This window comes from Lagenorhynchus albirostris, chromosome 10 (genome assembly GCF_949774975.1).
Source record: "Lagenorhynchus albirostris chromosome 10, mLagAlb1.1, whole genome shotgun sequence".
NCBI lineage: Eukaryota > Metazoa > Chordata > Mammalia > Artiodactyla > Delphinidae > Lagenorhynchus > Lagenorhynchus albirostris.
This window is the reverse complement of record NC_083104.1, coordinates 60,561,564-60,580,464: the sequence shown is the minus strand read 5'-3', so window position 1 is coordinate 60,580,464 and position 18,901 is coordinate 60,561,564. Positions and strand designations below refer to the sequence as shown.

At 40.8% G+C, this 18,901-nt stretch overlaps 1 protein-coding gene across 6 annotated transcripts in view; it reads right to left on the bottom strand.

The window, feature by feature from the left end:
• DST (dystonin) overlaps nucleotides 1-18,901 on the bottom strand; it is a 500,594-nt gene that overhangs the window by 92,931 nt on the left and 388,762 nt on the right. For all 6 annotated transcript variants that reach the window (XM_060162516.1, XM_060162518.1, XM_060162517.1 and 3 more), the window contains 7 exons: nucleotides 18,082-18,208; nucleotides 15,566-15,628; nucleotides 14,729-14,970; nucleotides 13,720-13,849; nucleotides 10,600-10,799; nucleotides 8,670-9,165; nucleotides 5,340-6,811 (listed from right to left, as the gene is read on the bottom strand). In XM_060162516.1, coding sequence (XP_060018499.1) covers nucleotides 5,340-6,811; nucleotides 8,670-9,165; nucleotides 10,600-10,799; nucleotides 13,720-13,849; nucleotides 14,729-14,970; nucleotides 15,566-15,628; nucleotides 18,082-18,208 — 2,730 coding nt within the window. The remainder of the gene's footprint in view (nucleotides 1-5,339; nucleotides 6,812-8,669; nucleotides 9,166-10,599; nucleotides 10,800-13,719; nucleotides 13,850-14,728; nucleotides 14,971-15,565; nucleotides 15,629-18,081; nucleotides 18,209-18,901) is intronic.

Here is an 18,901-nt window from a genome sequence, read left to right as displayed (position 1 = left end):
TTTGGTGGGCCTTCTGTGTTGCCCAGCATAGGTGATATTCTTTCTTCCTAACATCTTAAAGCCACTCTGATATAGCTGACTGAATAATGTGACCTTCCTACAAAGCCCATGCATCAAAGTACAGTTTCTATAGTGAAAACATTGTCACCTTTAAAAATACCACAGGAAGGTGTTACGAAACCTCCCTGATAACACAGGCTCATTAACAAAAATCCAGTCAAGTAAGAATATTTCCCCAAGAAAAACCTCTTCTGCGACAGCTTTACTGAATTTGCTCCTGTTTTTGACAAAAACAGAGAACAATTTGTCATTGACCTCTATGTAACAATACGGGCCACTGAGAAATCATTATTAAAGTATTCTTTGGACAGTTTAATTTTATCTCTAAAAATATGGTGACATTACAGAGGTTGTTGTAGGATCATTTAATAAATATCTTAAGAGGATACTTGGAAATTGATTTTTTTCAGCCATACCATTTACAATTAGGACTCAAACCTCCCGGCTTCCCCAGCTTCACGGCGCCTGGCATTCTAGTTCACCCAACATGCTCAGGAGGATGCCTGGGTTCCACACTGCCTTCCCCTGGACCAGAGAACATTTATCACAGCACAATTACATGTGTTCCGGTCTCTGTCTCTGGTTTCAACTCGGCTTAAAAATTCCCTGCTTTTAGAAATCTTTGGTTCAGAGAGACTTGTACCAGTGATGTGTTCATTTGTGGGAACAAACCGAATGACAACTGGAGCAGCAACAGAGTGGCCGGAAAAAACAGTAAGCAGGCTGTGGGTAAGACTTTTTACCACGGCCTAGATGGAGCTGGGGAGGGTCATATATTTAGCTGGGATGTGACTGTATATGTTCGCTAAAACATCAAGTTTCTGTGCTCTTCACTGAAATGAAATCAATTCAGTGTGGGGATAATTGGCTGTTGATGACATCATAGGAAGGGTGGCACCTATTCCTTGTATAGAGTTGGTATGTCTTTGAAAAATAAAATAGAAATGTGGAAACGTTAATATTACCTGATAATGTAGTTTAGATTTGAAGATAATCTTGAGCAGGAATCTTTAACAGGAGGTAGGGATAGGGGGACTTTTTCCTTTCTGCCTAGGAATTTATGACAGTGTACACAGAATTTAATGCAATAATACGGAAGTATAAGTAGAAAAACGGTACTCTGAGTTATCAACAGTAATAGAAAATACCTCAGTCTTTAGACATTTTAATCCGATGACTAATATTTAGAAGTAGGAAAACAATCCACATTGTTTAAAAACCTAGCTAAAGTAACATAAAGGGTAGTACCAATCTCTTTTCGGAAACTTTGAATAGCTTTCACTGACAGTGAATTAGGACTTTTGGTTCAGAACAGCATTTATTTTCAATCATTATGTTTGTGTTGGTATTAAACATGAATTAATTTTATCCTGTCAAGGACATTAACTGCTGTTTCCTAGGTTAAGTTTAAGGGGGGGGGAAAAAAAGAATGGAACCCAAGAGGTCTGTCTTACCTAGTTTAAATAATCCATTATGCTCCCAGTGAATATAACGTACCCTGACTGAGTAACTGGGTAACAGCTATGAAGCTCCAGAAAGACTCTGAAGGCAGCTTATGCTATAGTATGAAAAACTGTCATAAGATTTTACCCATGACATTAGGTTAAACAGAAGCTACCAGGTAGAGTCATGTCAAACTGCATTATATTTCGAAGTCTGTAATGAAAATAGACCCAGTACTTTGGTGCTTTTCTGTTTTAGTTTTAGAAACTATAAAATAGCAAAATACTAGTTTTTTACTCAATGCAAATTATTCCACTTAAAGCAATTTTTAAAATCTTCCTAAAATATTATGTTAAAACTAATGTCCATGGGCTTCCCTGGTGGCGCAGTGGTTGAGAGTCCACCTGCCGATGCAGGGGACACAGGTTTGTGCCCCGGTCCGGGAAGATCCCACATGCCGCGGAGCAGCTGGGCCCGTGAGCCATGGCCGCTGAGCCTGTGCGTCCGGAGCCTGAGCTCCGCAACGGGAGAGGCCACAACAGTGAGAGGCCCACGTACTGCAAACAAAACAAAACAAAACAAAACAAAACAAAACAAAACTAATGTCCAACCAAAGCTTAATCTCCAACAAAAACTAAGTGAAGATCTGAATTGAGATAATTTACAACTTCAATCAAGAATGACATAATCACTAAGACAAGGAAATGTTTGGTGCTGGTGGTAACTGTCATTATCCTCATCACAACATCTAGAGATACATCTCTAAGACAACATACACACACATTCACCTCCTGTTATCATAGTGTCTGGCTTTACAGAACATGTTCCTTAAGTGAGTGTTCCTGGTGTTCTGGGTTAAAATAAACAATGGCTGATTGACAGATGAATGGATAAAAAAGATTTGGTACATATATACAAAGGAATATTACTCAGCCATAAAAGAGAAGGAAATAATGCCATTTGCAGCAACATGAATGGACCTAGAGATTGTCATATTGAGTGAAGTCAGACAGAGAAAGACAAATATCATATGATATTGCTTTTATGCAGAATCTAAAAAAAAAATACAAATGAACTTATTTACAAAACAGAAAGAGACTCACAGACATAGAAAACAAATTTATGGTTACCAAAGGGGAAAGGTGGGGGGGGGGGAGAGATAAATTAGGAACTTGGGATTAACACATACACACTAATATATATAAAATAGATAAACAAAAAGGACCTCTGTATAGCCCAGGGAACTATACTCAGTATTATGTAATAACCTATAAGGGAAAAGAATCTGAAAGAGAATATATATATATATATATATATATATATATATATATACACACACACACATATATACATATATATATAAAACTGAATCACTGTACTGTACACCTAAAACAAACACAATATTGTAAATCAACTATACTTCAATTTTAAAAAATCAGAAAAACAAACAAACCAACAACAATGGCTGGTTACTCAGGCCACCCAAATCAGTCTCCAGCAAAGATGATTTGAAAATTTCCCAGAGAAGTGTAAGATGTACAACGTGATGAATAAAGTTGACCAAAACACTGCATTATATCCACCAAAACATCCAGGCTCTGACACTTACTACCCGTGTGACCTTGGGAAAGTCACTTCCCCTCCCTGGGTCTCTGCTTCCTTACAATAAGATGGGGATAATGATAGTACCCAGTTCTCAGGACTGTCAAAAGGATTAAAGACAGTCTAGAGTCATGCTTGACACACACTAAGCCCATAATAAATGTTAACTGTTGTAACTGTTAGTTTTTAGAACATACACTGGCAAACACACACACAGAGAAGAGAATCAGTGATTGTGTAAGCATCTTTATTTACCATAATATTCTTATTGTTTTTTTACCTATGGCACTGGCATATACCAAATGCAGATGACTATCTACTTGGAAACTTTCATTTCAGTCACTGGGTCTCAAGACACTGAGGGTATGTCATGATATTCTTTATTATTGAATTTCATTAAAATCAGTCAACTCCTTAAAAAGTAATGAGAAAACACATAGACACAGCACGCCAAGTGGCTTATTTTAGAAGACATGATCACTTTGTTTTTCTTCACAGTCAAATAAAGCAATCTGTGTAACCATGAACAGTAACGATGCTTATTTAGTGCTTTTCAGTTTGCAAAATAATTTCAAAGCAATGCGTGAGCGAGCCCCTCCTATCCCTTGCTTTTGCTTCCTTTCCGAAGACCTCTCCACAAGCAGAGCCATGTTTTTCACTGTCCTCATGCCTGAGGACCCAAAGAGGGGGTGTGGACAAAGCAGCTGCACCGATATTATTACTTTTGCTCATTTTCCTATAAGTAGTTGAAGCAGTGAAGAGAGATAAAGGCCTGCTCTCTTTTTCTAAACAAAGTCACAGAAAACCCAAACAAATGATAACGTGTCACAAAAGCATGCTTAACTTTCATCAGTACAAAGACCACCTGATCACTGTCATGGAAGCGTTCAAGCTTTGTCAGGTCCCACAGAAAATTCCAGAGACTCACTCCTAAGCACCCCCCTACCCCCTGTCTTCCAAGCAGCAACTGTCACAGAACTTTGTTTTTCTAACAGACAGTTCTCTTATATGAAATCTTTATTTTGCAAACCACAGTGTGAAAGTGTGACAGGGCAATGAAGTTAAATCAACAGTGAGGCAGCTTCCTTCTCCTTCCAGAATCAAGACCCAAATACAGAACCGCAGGTTCTTAATCCCTGAAGAAACTGGGCTTCAAAGGCACTCTATAAACAGCAAACAACCATAATATAACAAAGAAGGAAAAGAAGCTACTTTGAAGTTACTTTTCAAACTTCAGTCACCTAAAAATAACACCACGAAAGAGAAACAAAGGAAAGACTTTGTCAAGTACAACAGCACAGAATTCAGGAGGTCTATTTGATTTATATTCATTTCTCCTGGGAAATGATTTGTTGTTTTGCAAATTCTGTTTCTACTTAATCCTATTTGATGCTTCACGCATCAAATGGAAAGTAAAACTTTACTGGAAAGTAAAACTTACCTCATGAATAGAACAGGATCCCCCGCAACCCTACAGGTTCCTGTCAGCCCTGTGCAGCAAAGGCTGGACAGCTAGGACCCTCCCTGTGCAGGTGACCCTCTCTCCAACGAGATGCGAGGTCTGCACCTGCTACCCTAAGCGGGTTCACATCACTGACCGTGGACCTGGCCCACCCTCTCCTCCGACTCCATCATCAGGCATCACTGGGTGCTGCCAGGCGGTACACATTTCTCAGCCCCAAGGCGCTCAGAGTCCCATCAGAAATAATTTACTCCCAATCGTCTGGGGCCAGGATTACAACAAGGAACTCTACCCCTGCCTTTTAAAATAGGAACTTGGGGAAGAAATTCAATTAAGAAGGAGGAGAAGACTATAAAAAGGGAAAGAGCAGGAAAAGACTATAATTCACCATGAAAGAAAATGCTGGGACACAAGCATGAAGAGAACACACTTTTGATGTGATGGATGGGCCTCTGCGGTTGAGTTTAAAATACGGACGTGGTCACTCCAGAGGGCAGCTGTGAGTGACATCAGAAACAGACACCAGCTTTCCAAGCACCTTTTGACCTCCTAATTCATCACAGGCCTTATCCCATGAGGGCCCAAAGCCCCAGGAAGCTTGGACTCACCCCACGTACCTGGATATCCCCTCCGCCCACGGATGCTCATTTAAGCTCCAACACTGCATGACAATCCTACTTGAAGATGCTACAAAATAGGCCATCTCCTTCTATACCGATCAGTAATGTCTTTGAATAACCAAAACGCAGAGTACAAAGGAAGCACTCCCTACCTTGAACACATCAAGCTGTTGGTTAATCAACTCTGTTTCCATGCCAACAGGGCCTTGAGACTCCTCGTGCTCTTCAGCCTTCTGGAGTAGAGTAGAAAATTCCTTGAGTTTGCTGTAGAATTCTTCAAGGCGCGTGATGGTCCCTTCCACCTGCTCTTCTCTGGCTTGTGCACGGTCCCGAAGCTTGTTGCACTGTTTGCTTAAAGCCTCCAGGTCCCGTTTGATGCCGACCAGGTCAGGAGAGGCTTCCTCCGTGGCCAGCATCATCTTGCAGGTCTTATTGGCATTGGTGTTGCTTGCGATGAGCGCTTCCAGTTTCTCCAAGAAGGCTTTAATAGCCTCCCTTTGCTTCTGCAGCGTTTCCACATCTCTCCCCACTGGGGCCATGCTGTCCAACTCATCATCAAACTCCGCAAACTGAGAAAACATCTCTCGGATGGTGTTCTGGAAATGGCCGATGCCCTGAAGCTTGGTTTCTAAGAAGGAACACTTTTCATCCACCTGCTGGCTGAGGGCGCTGTGCTCCTGGACTAAGGCTTCTGCTTGGAGGAGAACCTCGGAGGTGCCCTTGGAGTCGGAGGCCCCCGCCACAAGGTCCTGGGCGAGCCCCTGGGCCAGATCGACCTGAGGCTTCAAGGTCTGAAGGGCTTTCTGCTGAGTCTGCAACACAGTCAGGGACTTACTGCTGTGAGCCTGGGGCCCCAGAGAGTCGTGCATATCTAGCTGTTCCTTTGCACAATGAAGCTGCCTCTGAGCTTCTTTGGAAACTTCTTGAAATTCTTTAAATTTCTGGGCCATGTTCTCCAGAGAGAATTTCTTCCTGTGCACTTGCTCGGTGGCCATGTCCAACTTCTGGAGCAGGGATTCCTTCTCCTCTGCCACCGCCTCTTTGTCCACTTCACAGACACGGAGCAGGCTGCTGGCTGCACTGTTTAGCTGTTCCACCATCCCGAAGTGCTGGTCCCTCTCCTTCTGCAGAGACTTTAACTGGGCAAGAGATTTCTCTGTCTCAGCAGGATCCAAGCTACACTTTATTTCCTTGAGGCTGTTTTGACACCTGTCTATCCATGGCTGGAGCATCTCCACATGTTCTTTATACTTGAGAGCTTTTTCCAGTGAATCTTTCACCCTGTCTTCTCTTTCTTTCACCTGCTTCTGAAATCCATCCCAGTTGGTTTTAATCGTGTTCAGTTGTAACTGTAACGCTACCTTCTCAGATCCTTGTGTTTTTAGTAACAGGTTTTCACCTTCCGCCATGGTTTTCTCATAAATGTGAGACTCGGCGGTCAAAGTTTTCCTGAAGTCTTTCTGATGTTTCATTAATGACTCTAAGACCTCGACTTTGGCTGATGTCGGGGGAGATTTGTTCTGTTCTTCCTTCTTGGTATCCAGCCAAGCCTGGAAATCTCTAGACATTTGCTGAAATTGACGAGAGCTGGCATAGGCTGACTGAAGATGCTGGACATGGTTCTCTAAAAAATAAAACCACAGACATGTTTATTTTACATCAAAATGTTGAATAAATCTGCAAAAAGCCAAGAGAAAAACCACCAAATAAATACACAGAATAATCTAAACGCAAGGGCTACTAGCACTGACTATGAGAACGACAAAAGCGCTTACGTTATGGACAAAGGCGGTGGGGGAAGGGCAAGAGGTGAGGACTACGGCAAGAAAAGAGACAATAGAGGCTGGATACTAGAGCCACCTCCATCCTAGGGCGTGGAAGTGACAACTGTTCAAAGCTCTAGGTGATGCTGATAAATAACCAATCTCTTATTAAATGTGACTTTTCCACCTGTGTGATTTTTTTTCCTTTGGCCCTGCAGCATGCAGGGTCTCAGTTCCCCAACTAGGGACTGAACCCGTGCCCCCTGCAGTGGAAGCGTGGACTCTTAATCACTGGACCGCCGGGGAAGTCTCCACCTGTGTAATTTTTACCCATCACGGAGGCAATGTAAGGCAGCCCATGGGGACGACATGGGTCTGGATCCCAACTCAGCCTCTCAAGAGCTGGAAGGCCTAGGGTGAACGATTAAACCTCTGGGCCTCATTTCCCCAAGTGTGAGCTGGCAACATTGATAGAAGCTGTCGTGGGAATGAGGTGACAGTGCGTGCAAGTAAAGCTCTGAGCTGAATGCCTGTCACGGAAGAGGGTTCCTAACAATAGTCACCATCACTGTAATCATCATAGGTAATGTTTGCTATCCATATCACGTCAAAATCAAGGAGTAAGTCTGAAACGGTTGCTATGATCAGTAAACAAATCCAATCAATTATTAAAAAACATAAACTGAGTGCCTAGTGTTACTTGGCAAATGACAAACAGCCACCAACGGGCTCTCCTCTGGCCTGCCCTTCTCGGGCCCAGGAACTGCTGCTGCTGTCTTGGACCATCCTGGGCTCAGCGGCCACAGAGTGATGGCTACAGCAGGCGAGAGAGGAAATCGTGCATAATGCTTCTCTCTCACACGTTTCTCTGGAAAAGCTTCCATGATGGAGCCAGACGAACTAGCTGTTATCAAGAAAACGATGCCAAGCCTTTTTTAATAACTGTAGTCGTCTCCTTTTCTGGTGAAACAAGACTGTCGCATAGCATAAACACTGACACCTTTAAAAACCAATTTGTTTTTTTTACGGTTTTTTTAAATTGAAGTATAGTTGATTTACAATGTTGTGTTATTTTCTACTGTACAAGAAAGTGATTCAGTTATACATATATACACATTCTTTTTCATATTCTTTTCCATTTTGGTTTATCACAGGAGACTGAATAGAGTTCCCTGTGCTATGTGGTAGGTCCCTGTTGGTTATCCATCCTATATAATATCCTATGATAAGCCATAATGGAAAAGAATATTAAAAAAGAATGTATGTATATGTATAACTGAGTCACTTTGCTGTACAGAAGAAATTAACACAAGATTGTAAATCAACTCTACTTCAATAAAAAAAATTTTTTTTAATAGTTTGCATCTGCTAATCCCAAACTCCCCCCTCCATCTCTCTTCTACCTCCCCTGCCCCTTGGCAACCACAAGTCTGTTCTCTATGTCTGAAAGTCTGTAAAAACTAATCTGGAGTACCCGAAGTTTCCATGGGCCTATGCAAAGTGGACTTTGCCGGCACGGGGTCCGCCTATTATCTGTGCAGAACTCCCCGCCCCTGCAACACTGTGTGTGCATGTGAACCCAAATCTACCCTCCTTGCATGCACCTCTCACTGTGGGCAGGTTCACTTTAGGGGCCTGGTTTCCGCAACAGCTTGGAAATAGGGAGTTCACTGATCCCTATTTCCAGGAAATACATGCATTCAAAGAAGACACACAAACCTGCTTTTAGTTCAAGATCCTTAAATGATTTTAAGATGCCTTCCAGTTGCCGACTAAGTTCACCTTTCAAGTACTCTTCTTTAACCAGGGCTGCCAGATCCTCTCCCAGAGCCTGGGCCACTTTGATCTGCTTCGTTTCCTGCTCTATTTCCTGCTTCATTTTCTGGGCTGTTTCCAGCTGCTGGTTCATCGCGTCAGGGTGTGTGCTCCCGGCCACACTGCTGCTGAGTTTATTATCCAAGTCGGCCAGCTTATCGGAAAGGCTTCTCAGCAGGCTTTGATACTGGGTGCTTTTAACAATGGCATGGTCGATCCGGTCACATCTGTCCCTCAATTGTCCTGTGAGGCTGTCCCATTTTTGGGTCACAGCTGCTAGCTGTTCCTTCACAATCCCGTGGAAGGATGGGTGCTCCCCAGGTCTGTGCAGTATGCCCTGACCAGCCACTGTTAGCTGTTCATACTGAGGTTTCCGGCTATCAAATTCTTGCAGGAGAATCTAAGGTAAAGAGGTGATGAGGGCAAATAAACACACAAATGACTAGAGAATTAATTACAGAAAACATACCTTTAAGTTTCTAAACAGACAGAAATGGTAGTTAATTATCTAGTTTTTATTTTATTTTTGTTACTGCTTTCCTAGCTTTTATTTCAAAGGCAGTCCAATTATCGTATACTAATCCAAAGAGCAATGGTGCTTCACAGAGATTAACATTTTGTCTAAAATAATATCCCCCAAGGGAGACAAAAGAGAATAAATATTTTTGCTAGTGTGGGGAAAAGGAACAAAAATTCATGTACAAATTTTCACACACAAAGGGAAACACTGCTTTTAGACAAGTTTACATCACACTAACACCAATTTGATTTCTTCCTATTTGCATTTTTCTTTTTACAGGATTTTTTAAAATGCTCTATAGCATTTTACACCAAAGGAAATACACAGTGATAACAGTGTTAGGATATACAAACTCATGGTGTATTGATTTACAAAGGTTCTTTTTAAACATAAAATCGACGTTTACAGTCTTTTTTGTAAAGATTTAGCCAATAAATCATGTCGCTCTGAGTGTGCGGGCTCACACTGGCTTTCATTATAAAACGAATGATCCCCAAATGTCCTTCTTTTAGTAGAATATTTTATCTATCTCTGGGAGACTATGGTTAATTACTTCTCCTCAAATGTTTCTTTATATCTGTTGTTTCCATCTATTCAGATGAAGAACATACATGCCTAGGACAGCATGTGACTCAACTACCCAGACTGTTGTGTATTTTCAGAGTACAGATCAGCTTCCATGCCCCAAAACCACCACCTGCACGGAAAGAAAGCCCACCGAGACCACAGCGGAGCGCCTGCGACTACGTCTGACTTACAATTTACATATGTTTCTCCCCCTGTGGATTTATCTGCTCATAATTAGATGAGTCTAACTAACCCTGCAGGTTTCAAGGTTCCTCCTCTTCTTCCCTTCTTCTTTCTCTTCTTACTTTGTCTCCCCGACTCAGGGATGTTTTGCATGAGCTTTATAAGTTTCATTATCTACTACCACAATCAAAATGAATAAAACCTCAAAGGAGTCATTTCTAAACAATATACTAGCTTCTCATAAAAATGTTATTACTTATGCAATCATATGTTATTAATATGTATGTTATTAATATACTTCAAAGAAAGTCCTCTTTAACAGGGTCTCTACAAACCACAATATGACTGAAACGATCAAGGGACCTGACCATACTCGTGGGCTCAGTGGACCCCTCAGGGATGCTCCAGAGCTTTGCTTCTCTGGGGGTTTCCCGCCAGCCTCACGACAGTACCTCGTGGGCATCTGACACATTACAAACCCTCCGAGACAGGCAGAGCACATACCATCCAAGGTAATGTATTTCTAATGAAAACATCTGTCTTGTTAAGTCAGGTAGGACTCACCTGCACCTGCTGCCTTTGTGTGTTCAGCATATTTGGGTCAATCGACAAGGGCCCAAGGACACTGACCATCAGTTCTTTTTCCACAAGCCACTGTTTTAACTGAGCCTCCACAGTCTGGAATTGGGTTAGATTATTTGAGGATTCTTCCAGTTTCTGTCGTCTATCAACTGTTAACTGATTGAGGTCTTGCCACTGAGAATCTAGAAGAAAAAAAGATAAAGGATGAAACAGATTTTTTTTTTGTGTGTGTGTGGTACACGGGCTTCTCACTGTTGTGGCCTCTCCCGTTGCGGAGCACAGGCTCCGGAGCGCAGGCTCAGCGGCCATGGCTCACGGGCCCAGCCGCTCCGCGGCATGTGGGATCTTCCCCGACCGGGGCACGAACCCGTGTCCCCTGCATCGGCAGGCGGACTCTCAACCACTGCGCCACCAGGGAAGCCCAGATGTTTGTTTGTTATACATTTAATACAACTGTATCTATGAAGATTGTAGGACAGGGCTCTCCTTACATAGTCAATTAAAGACTAACCTGTGCGTTAATTGCATTTAATGATACAGATTTTATGGTCCCAATGGTTTGTGTCAACTGAAGTGTAAGAAAAATAGATTTGAATCTGATGGAAGATGCTGTAGATTATGGAATATTCCTGAGAACCCTCATTCCTTCTAGAAGTCCTACAGAGTCTGTTTATTCAACTAGAACTGACCCACTAGAACAATGAACATGTATCCTTTTCTTTAATAGCAAACCTTCAACGACCAGATGGTGGTAACTGACTCCCAAATGTGTGTATCTACACCCAACCATGCTCTTCTACGCAAATCACACATCAGCAGCCAGCTGCTCAGAAGTTACAATAGGAAATCTCACCAACCCCTTAAATTCAATGTTGGAGGAAAAAACTCACGATATTCCTATCAAAATGGGTAGGTTTTTCCGACTTTTAGACTTCTTTTGAAGGTTATTCTCATGCATGTCATGAAATGCCATAATTCAGGATGTTCTTTCATGACGCTCCTATATCCTCAATCACAAACCCTTAAACACAGTCCTTCCATTCCCAATACCCAACTCCACATTGGTCCTCACCATCTTTTGCCAAGACCAGTACTTCTCAAGCTGGAGCTGCATCAGAGACCCCTAGAGGGTCTGGTCACACAGGTGCTGGGCCCACCCCTGGAGGGACTGATCAGCAGGTCTGAAGTGATGTCTGAATGTGCATTTCTAACATGTCCCCAGGGGATGCTCTGCTCTTGCTGCCAGGAGCACCCTTTCCAGAGCTGCACACCTAGACCAAGAGCCTTCTAACCAGCTTACCTGCGATTCGTGATCCTCAGCTGCAATGAATTTGGTTCTAAAATAATTTCCCTTAAACGTCACTGAATACGTCACTTCTGGGCTCAAACCCCTCAATAATTTACTCGTCACCAACTAGACGGCAAAATCTGATGACCTCTGCTTGACCTCCAGGGTCTCCCACAAAAGGGCCCTTGTGTGCTCATCTGAAAAGGTCTGTCCTCCGAGAGGAAGCCCTCATCTGCCCGCTGATCACATGTCCTCATCGCAACAGGCTGGGCGCACAAGGGCCCCACAGCTCACATGCTCCATCCCTCCCCTTCTGTCCCTGCCCCATCCCGCTTTCATGATCCCACTGGGTCTCACCCTCCACTAGGATGCCCTGCCTGCTCCCCCAGCCCTGAGGACGGCATGCTCCTTGAAGCCCAGAATTACAGACCATCTCTCAACACATGAGTCACTCAACACTGATGGTGTGAAGAGCTGATCTGACAGATTTTTTTCACCTAGTGTAATGCACTGAAGAGCTGCTTTTCATAGAGCCCAGCCCCTGAAACGTTTACCTAAACAACGTCACACTATACGGCGTGTTCTAGTCAATCACAATCTGATAATGAGATAATGCAACTCCAACCATAAACGGAGAAGGAGAAATATCAAAATCTTATCAGGAAGCTTTTCTGAAATATGCATTCCTCGCTCCCTCCGCTATTCTAAGATGTCTTGAAAATATTCCTTCGAGTAATTCTGATATTCTGACAACCACTGAATTAGGGCCCAATTAATTATAATGCAACAGAAGTCTCTATTGTTGGATTAAATACACCTTTCAACATTAAGATCTCTTAGGATGACTCTTTTTCTTTTACTGGAGTATAGTTGATTTACAATGTTGTGTCAGTTTCAGGTATACAGCAAAGTGAAGCAGTTATATGTATAAGGATGACTCTTATTAAACTAAAACGTACTTAGAAACTTCTAAATTTATCACAGCATATCTGACTCTAAAGGAAGGACAAGATTTAGCTAAATATAATGGAACAATTCAAAGTAAAATGATTCTTGTGATAGTCATAGTTAAACATACTTAGTATGTGCCCGATACTGTTTGTCTGAGCTGCACACACATTAACTCACTGAATTCTCCAAATACTATGAAGTAGGGAAAATGAGTGTCACTGTCTTACACTCACTCCCATATCATTACAATAAGGAAAAGGGGTGATAAGATAACAGGGCTTGTGAAGGCAATTCTGCATCTCCGAGGAACAGTTTATATAGAGACAGGATGGAGATGGGAGGAGGACTCTGGGTAAAGAGCAAACCCCCAGACTCCTGTGGGGAGCAGCCTTCTCAGGCTGGTTGGGAAAGGGACCAGCAGCATGAAACAGGGGCTGGTGGGGTCCCATCAGGAACTCCATGGTGGAGAAAGGCACCCAGCTTTTCCAGAAAAACAAACAAAAAGGACTCTCCACACTAAAATATAACAAATCATAAAAAATTAGAAGCACCCAAAACCTAATAAAAAATAAACCATAATGAAAACATGTGACTCAATACACAGCATTCTATCAACTGGTATCTACCTTCTTCATAAACATAAATTTCGTTACTGTGTTTAGTGAGAAAAACACAAGATATGCCAAGGCCTAGCACCATATAATATGAAATGACACTTTAGAATATGCAAAGATCGATTCTGAAACATGAAACAAATCCCAAAGTCAGTGAGATTGCTGGATAGATGTTTTCTGATAGAGATTATGGTTTTTAAAAAATGACTGTGCTTCTGTTCACGGCCTCTGGTGTAAGTGGTAACATACCTATTTCCGTCAACATCTGCTTCCACTTGGGGGCCTCCGGAGTGTCTGGGTTCTCCTCCAGCAGCTCCGTCAGCTTGTCTTTCAACTCCTGCACTTTGTTTACATTTTGCTTCAGTTCTGCCTCAAATGACTAACAAGGAAATAAAAAAAGTAACTTCATTAAAGTATGTCAACATCAAAAGACAAAAACACAATATCAATAGAGGACTTTTTTCTCCAACATGACCAAAAGAGGGGAAACAATCCACTGTTAAAGGCTGAAGTGAGTGAGGACTGGATTCAGCAGTGAATTATATTTTCTTTTCCTCTTCATAACTATTCTTCAACTAGCTGATAACAGAATCCCAAGGAGGAATGCTAGAGCTACAGAGATAATGACCCTCATCCCATCACCTAGAAAGAATTTCAAGGTATTCTCAAATCCCTTTGGAAAAAAAGGAAAATGACATCAGTATGATTGTAATTAATCAGAAAATCAGTCTTGATAAAGGCTGCAAGATTTGAGACTACTAGCAAATAAGCACTTTTCTGGACAACACGTTACAGAGTTCAAAGATAAGTTAGTCATCTGGAGACATTTTTGCCAGCATTGCCAAAGTGCAAAACCGTTTTCCCAACCCTGACAGTTGTAGCAAGAAATACCGTGTATTAAACAAAGGGAAAGCATGAGCTCCCCTATTTTATACTGGACAGAACAGATTCCTAATACACTTAGCCCTTAAATACATCTTTTCCAGTAAGTACTGGTTAAAATCCAAGACTTAAACTAATTTGAAGGTGGCAAAGTTGCTTGCACCCAACAGCTCACTCATCTTTATAACATCTGCGTGTAAAAATAAGTGACTATTAGCATCAATCTCTACAAAAAGTCATGTTCAACAAAGCTGGCGAACTATGTGTTGACGGTTATAGAGCCAGAAACCAGAACGGGGCTCCTGACCCCCAGGGCTCAGTGCTGAGTGCTAATCTGTTCTCTCACATCTTCGGTAAATGGACCCACAGAAGATACCTTGTTCTGTTCAACTTGACTCTTCACAGCCTCAGTGTCCGTAGGTGTAGGTGCCTGATGCCATTTTGTGGCAGTGTTGTTCATTGTCTGTAACCACTGCATCATGGCATTTGATTCTTCCTGAGCCTTTTGCAATCTGGAGAGTTTGGTACTCAGTTCGGCTATTTTGTCTTTAAGTAAGAGGCCAAGATCTTCATAGTCATGGCTTATGTCAGTCATATCCTTTTTAATGGACGTTAATCCTAAACGTAAGAAGAAAAATTATATTGACACATTTTCAGGGTGTTTAGAGCTCTAGAAATAAAAATTTGTTTCACGTGCTATTTCCTTCTATTTTGTCAATATTAAGTCTACTATGATAAAGTCATAGAGTCTTTAGAACTAAAATGTTACATTATCTTACAATGCTACTTAATGACAAATACTTTAGGTACACTGCATAATACAAGTGAAATGAGATAGATATTTAAAATGGAATAAAAACCCCAAATCATGAAATGATGCTTATTAATTCCTCAGGCAACAAATTAAAAAAAAATAGCTCAAATAATGTTATCCCAAGTGAGAAAATATCTCAAATTAACCCGAAAGAAGGAAACATAAACCAAATGCCAAGCTGAATTACTGGATTTCATTAAGTTCAGATGAACAAAATTGCATGGAATGTTATATAAACATGTTATTTATGGAGAACATGACTATACTCATACCATTTTAATTCAAGTTTGAAATTTCGATATAACTACTTTTCATCCCTAAAAAGATTTTCTCTCTCTCTCAAAAAAAAAACACCATACCAAGTAATTTAATCAATAAGCACTTAAAGTTACCATTTACCTTTATTTGCCAAAATATCCTGAGTATCTATGGCTGTTCCTTCACCATTTAATATTACTCCACCTGCAAAAATATTAAAACTGAAGTCATCATAGATTTCTATTGTATTTTATATATATTAATAGTAGGTGGCATTAAAGCAAACGCCATAAACACTAATTCTTTTAAAATGTTATTACTATTTGAAAATGTAAAATAATGATTCAATTTCAAAATCAAATGAAGGTCTGAAAGATCAAGTTATATCCTCTCTTTTGCATAAAATTTATTCTTAAAGTCATAACATGATCAACTTAAACAGTAGAGTTTCAGTAACTTTATATTATATACATTAATCATTAACTATTAATTTATAAGAAAATTTGAGGATAAGGTTGCTTTAAAGCTGAAGTTATTTTAGTGATACAGTCCCTGAAGCACAGAAGCTGGTCACTATGTGTGTTGCTTGAAGCATAAATGCCTGACGGACAAAAGAATGTCTGTCTCAAGTTAAGAAACTGAGAATTGTCTGCTGTAGTTACAGTGTTTTCATGGGTTTAATGGAGGCGGAATAAGGTAAAAAGACATGAGAGAAAAGTTAAAAGTAAAAGAAACCATTACTGTATCAATATAGAGGAAGGAGGTACAGTGGCTGGGGCACCTGGGCCCTGGCATATGTCTCACCTGAACTTAAACCCCAGCCTCACTAATGACTTCCTGTGAGGCTGCACAGGTGAATCCATCCCACCAAACTGCTGGGGAGAATAACACGTATCTCGCGAGAACACTGTGGGCATTAAAGACAGTTACCCTACTGCCTAGCAAATAGGAACTACTTGGTGAGCTATAGTAATTATTTCTCTTTAATTCCATAAACACCTAGCACCGGTTCCTTTTTCATAACCAGAATATTAAAAAATCAATTAGACCTTCTCATGTTAGTATGCCTTGGCTCTCTATCCAAAACACAAAAACATTTCCCCAAACTAACCAGACACGAACAAGCCTAAACAAAAACATTTAAATATCTGAATCTTAATCTAAAGTTTTGTCCCTTAAAAAAAAAAAAAATCACACACACCGTGGCCTTTCAGATGGAAGTGAAAATACCCTTTAGATACTCGAGATTAATTCCTACCATGCTTGGGAGGTGTCAAGAGTAGGAAAAAAATACTTTTTACTTATTACTAATATAGAATGGGCATGAAGAACTAATGTAAAACACCACAGAATTCCCTTCCTTTAAAAAAAAACAAAAAACCTTGACATTTCAGGAAATCTGATTAGGAGAGAAAGGAGAGATCATCACACACTACACTATGAGGACTGCCTGAAATGGGATTAAAAGAGCAGAATAAACAGTGGGTGGAGATGGGCCCAGCTCAACATCAGCCTCACAATGGGAACAGCTGGGGGCTAAGCAGGGCAGATAAACCACAGAGGATCGTCAGAAACCCTCAGAATAAAGATATGAGATCTGCCTTTGGTCTTCTCTTGGATTATTTAAACCTGATAGTGACAACAAATATAAATATGTTTTAAACTTAAAACTCTATCCACAACTTAATTTTAGAACCATTATTTATACATGACTCTCCCTTTCTGTTGAGAAGCCTGGTAAGATTGTGATTCAGACATGCTGGCTAACACAGTATAGAACTGTTTTCTTTGGGAATAGTGTAAGGAATAAAGCAGATGGGAAGAAATTAAGAGAGGTCCACTCAACAGAAAAGAACCTGTTCTCTTTCCTTACTTCCTTCTTTCCCAGGAGACCAGACTCATTTCTTTATCAAAGATTTCAGGGGCTTCCCTGGTGGCGCAGTGGTTGAGAATATGCCTGCTAATGCAGGGGACACGGGTTCGAGCCCTGGTCGTGAGCCCGTGAGCCACAACTACTGAGCCTGCGTGTCTGGAGCCTGTGCTCCGCAAAAAGAGAGGCCGCGATAGTGAGAGGCCCGCGCACCGCGATGAAGAGTGGCCCCCGCTTGCCACAACTAGAGAAAGCCCTCGCACAGAAACGAAGACCCAATACAACAAAAATAAATAAATTAATTAATAAACTCCTACCCCTAACATCTTCTTTAAAAAAAAAAGAGTGAAGGGCTTAGCCATGGGAGCTATTGTACTTTGCTGTTGATCATTTGACTTGAACAAGTTTAAAAAAAAAAAAAAAGATTTCAAATAGAATTTCTACATCCCCATCAATTAGGTAAAAACAAACTGGAATCTGATCTTTCCCCTTCCCCAATATAATGTTCCTTATTCTTACAGATGAATTTGGTTACATTTTAAATTGTAGTATTTAATAAGATGAAACCTAAGAGATCTGAAATTTGACCAGAACAGACACTTTTCCGTGGCAGCGTTTAGGTTGTTTAGAGATGCCATCTTTCTTGTCACTTTCCCTTCGTGTTTCTGAGGTTATTTTATGCATTAATTTTTAAAAAATAACATACACAAATAAAATCAACATGGGTGGACCCAATTCATTGGTAAAACCCAATGGGTTTTACCACAAATGTAAATAAAGCACTTACCTGACTTAACTGCTGCTATGGCCTTTGCAGGGGTCATCACAGCACTTATTAGATTACACAGTGAGATCCCACTGTTGTTGACTTTCTGAATCTCTGGTGTTTTTAAGCTCCACTTCTCTTGTAATTTCTGGAGATACAAAAACACATTATTTTTCAGTCTTTGTAATCTTTTCCAAGTTATACATTATAATTCAATGTCTTAAACATATCTTAAAACAGTGATGATTGTGGGTTCTGACTTATGGGATGGAAGAAAAGGACAGCATCTCTATTTGTTCCAATGGTCCAAGTGACTGTTAACACTGTTATTAGTGAGGAGTGGGGTGGGGTCCATCCTGAGTTCTGAATTCTCCCAGCCACAGTGGAAGCCAGGCTAGTCCCAGCTGCCACGGGTTCCAAAGTAACTGTCAACTGTAAGTCTGCAAAACTGTACTAGGTAACAGCCAAGTTACAAAAAAAAAAAGGTAGTAGAAACAATTTTAAAAAATGGAAATTCAGAATTCCATTTAATAGTGAATTTTAATCATCAAAACTTCAATGAATTTTAAAGGACACACAACTCCACAAATTTGGAGTGGAAAACTTGCCATAACTGGTCATAAGTTTTATGACTGAGTCAGATGACAAGACTCACACACTAGAGATTCAAAATAACTTCCATCTTCAAATACTGGTTAGAGTGATATATCCAAACTAGAGCAAAATGCTGAGTTGAAGAGAAGGATCTTTTACTAACATTATGAAAAATGGTATAAAAAATAAACTAAGTAGAGATGTGGTGGGGAAAGAAACTCGGACCAGTCAGCAACTCACAAATACG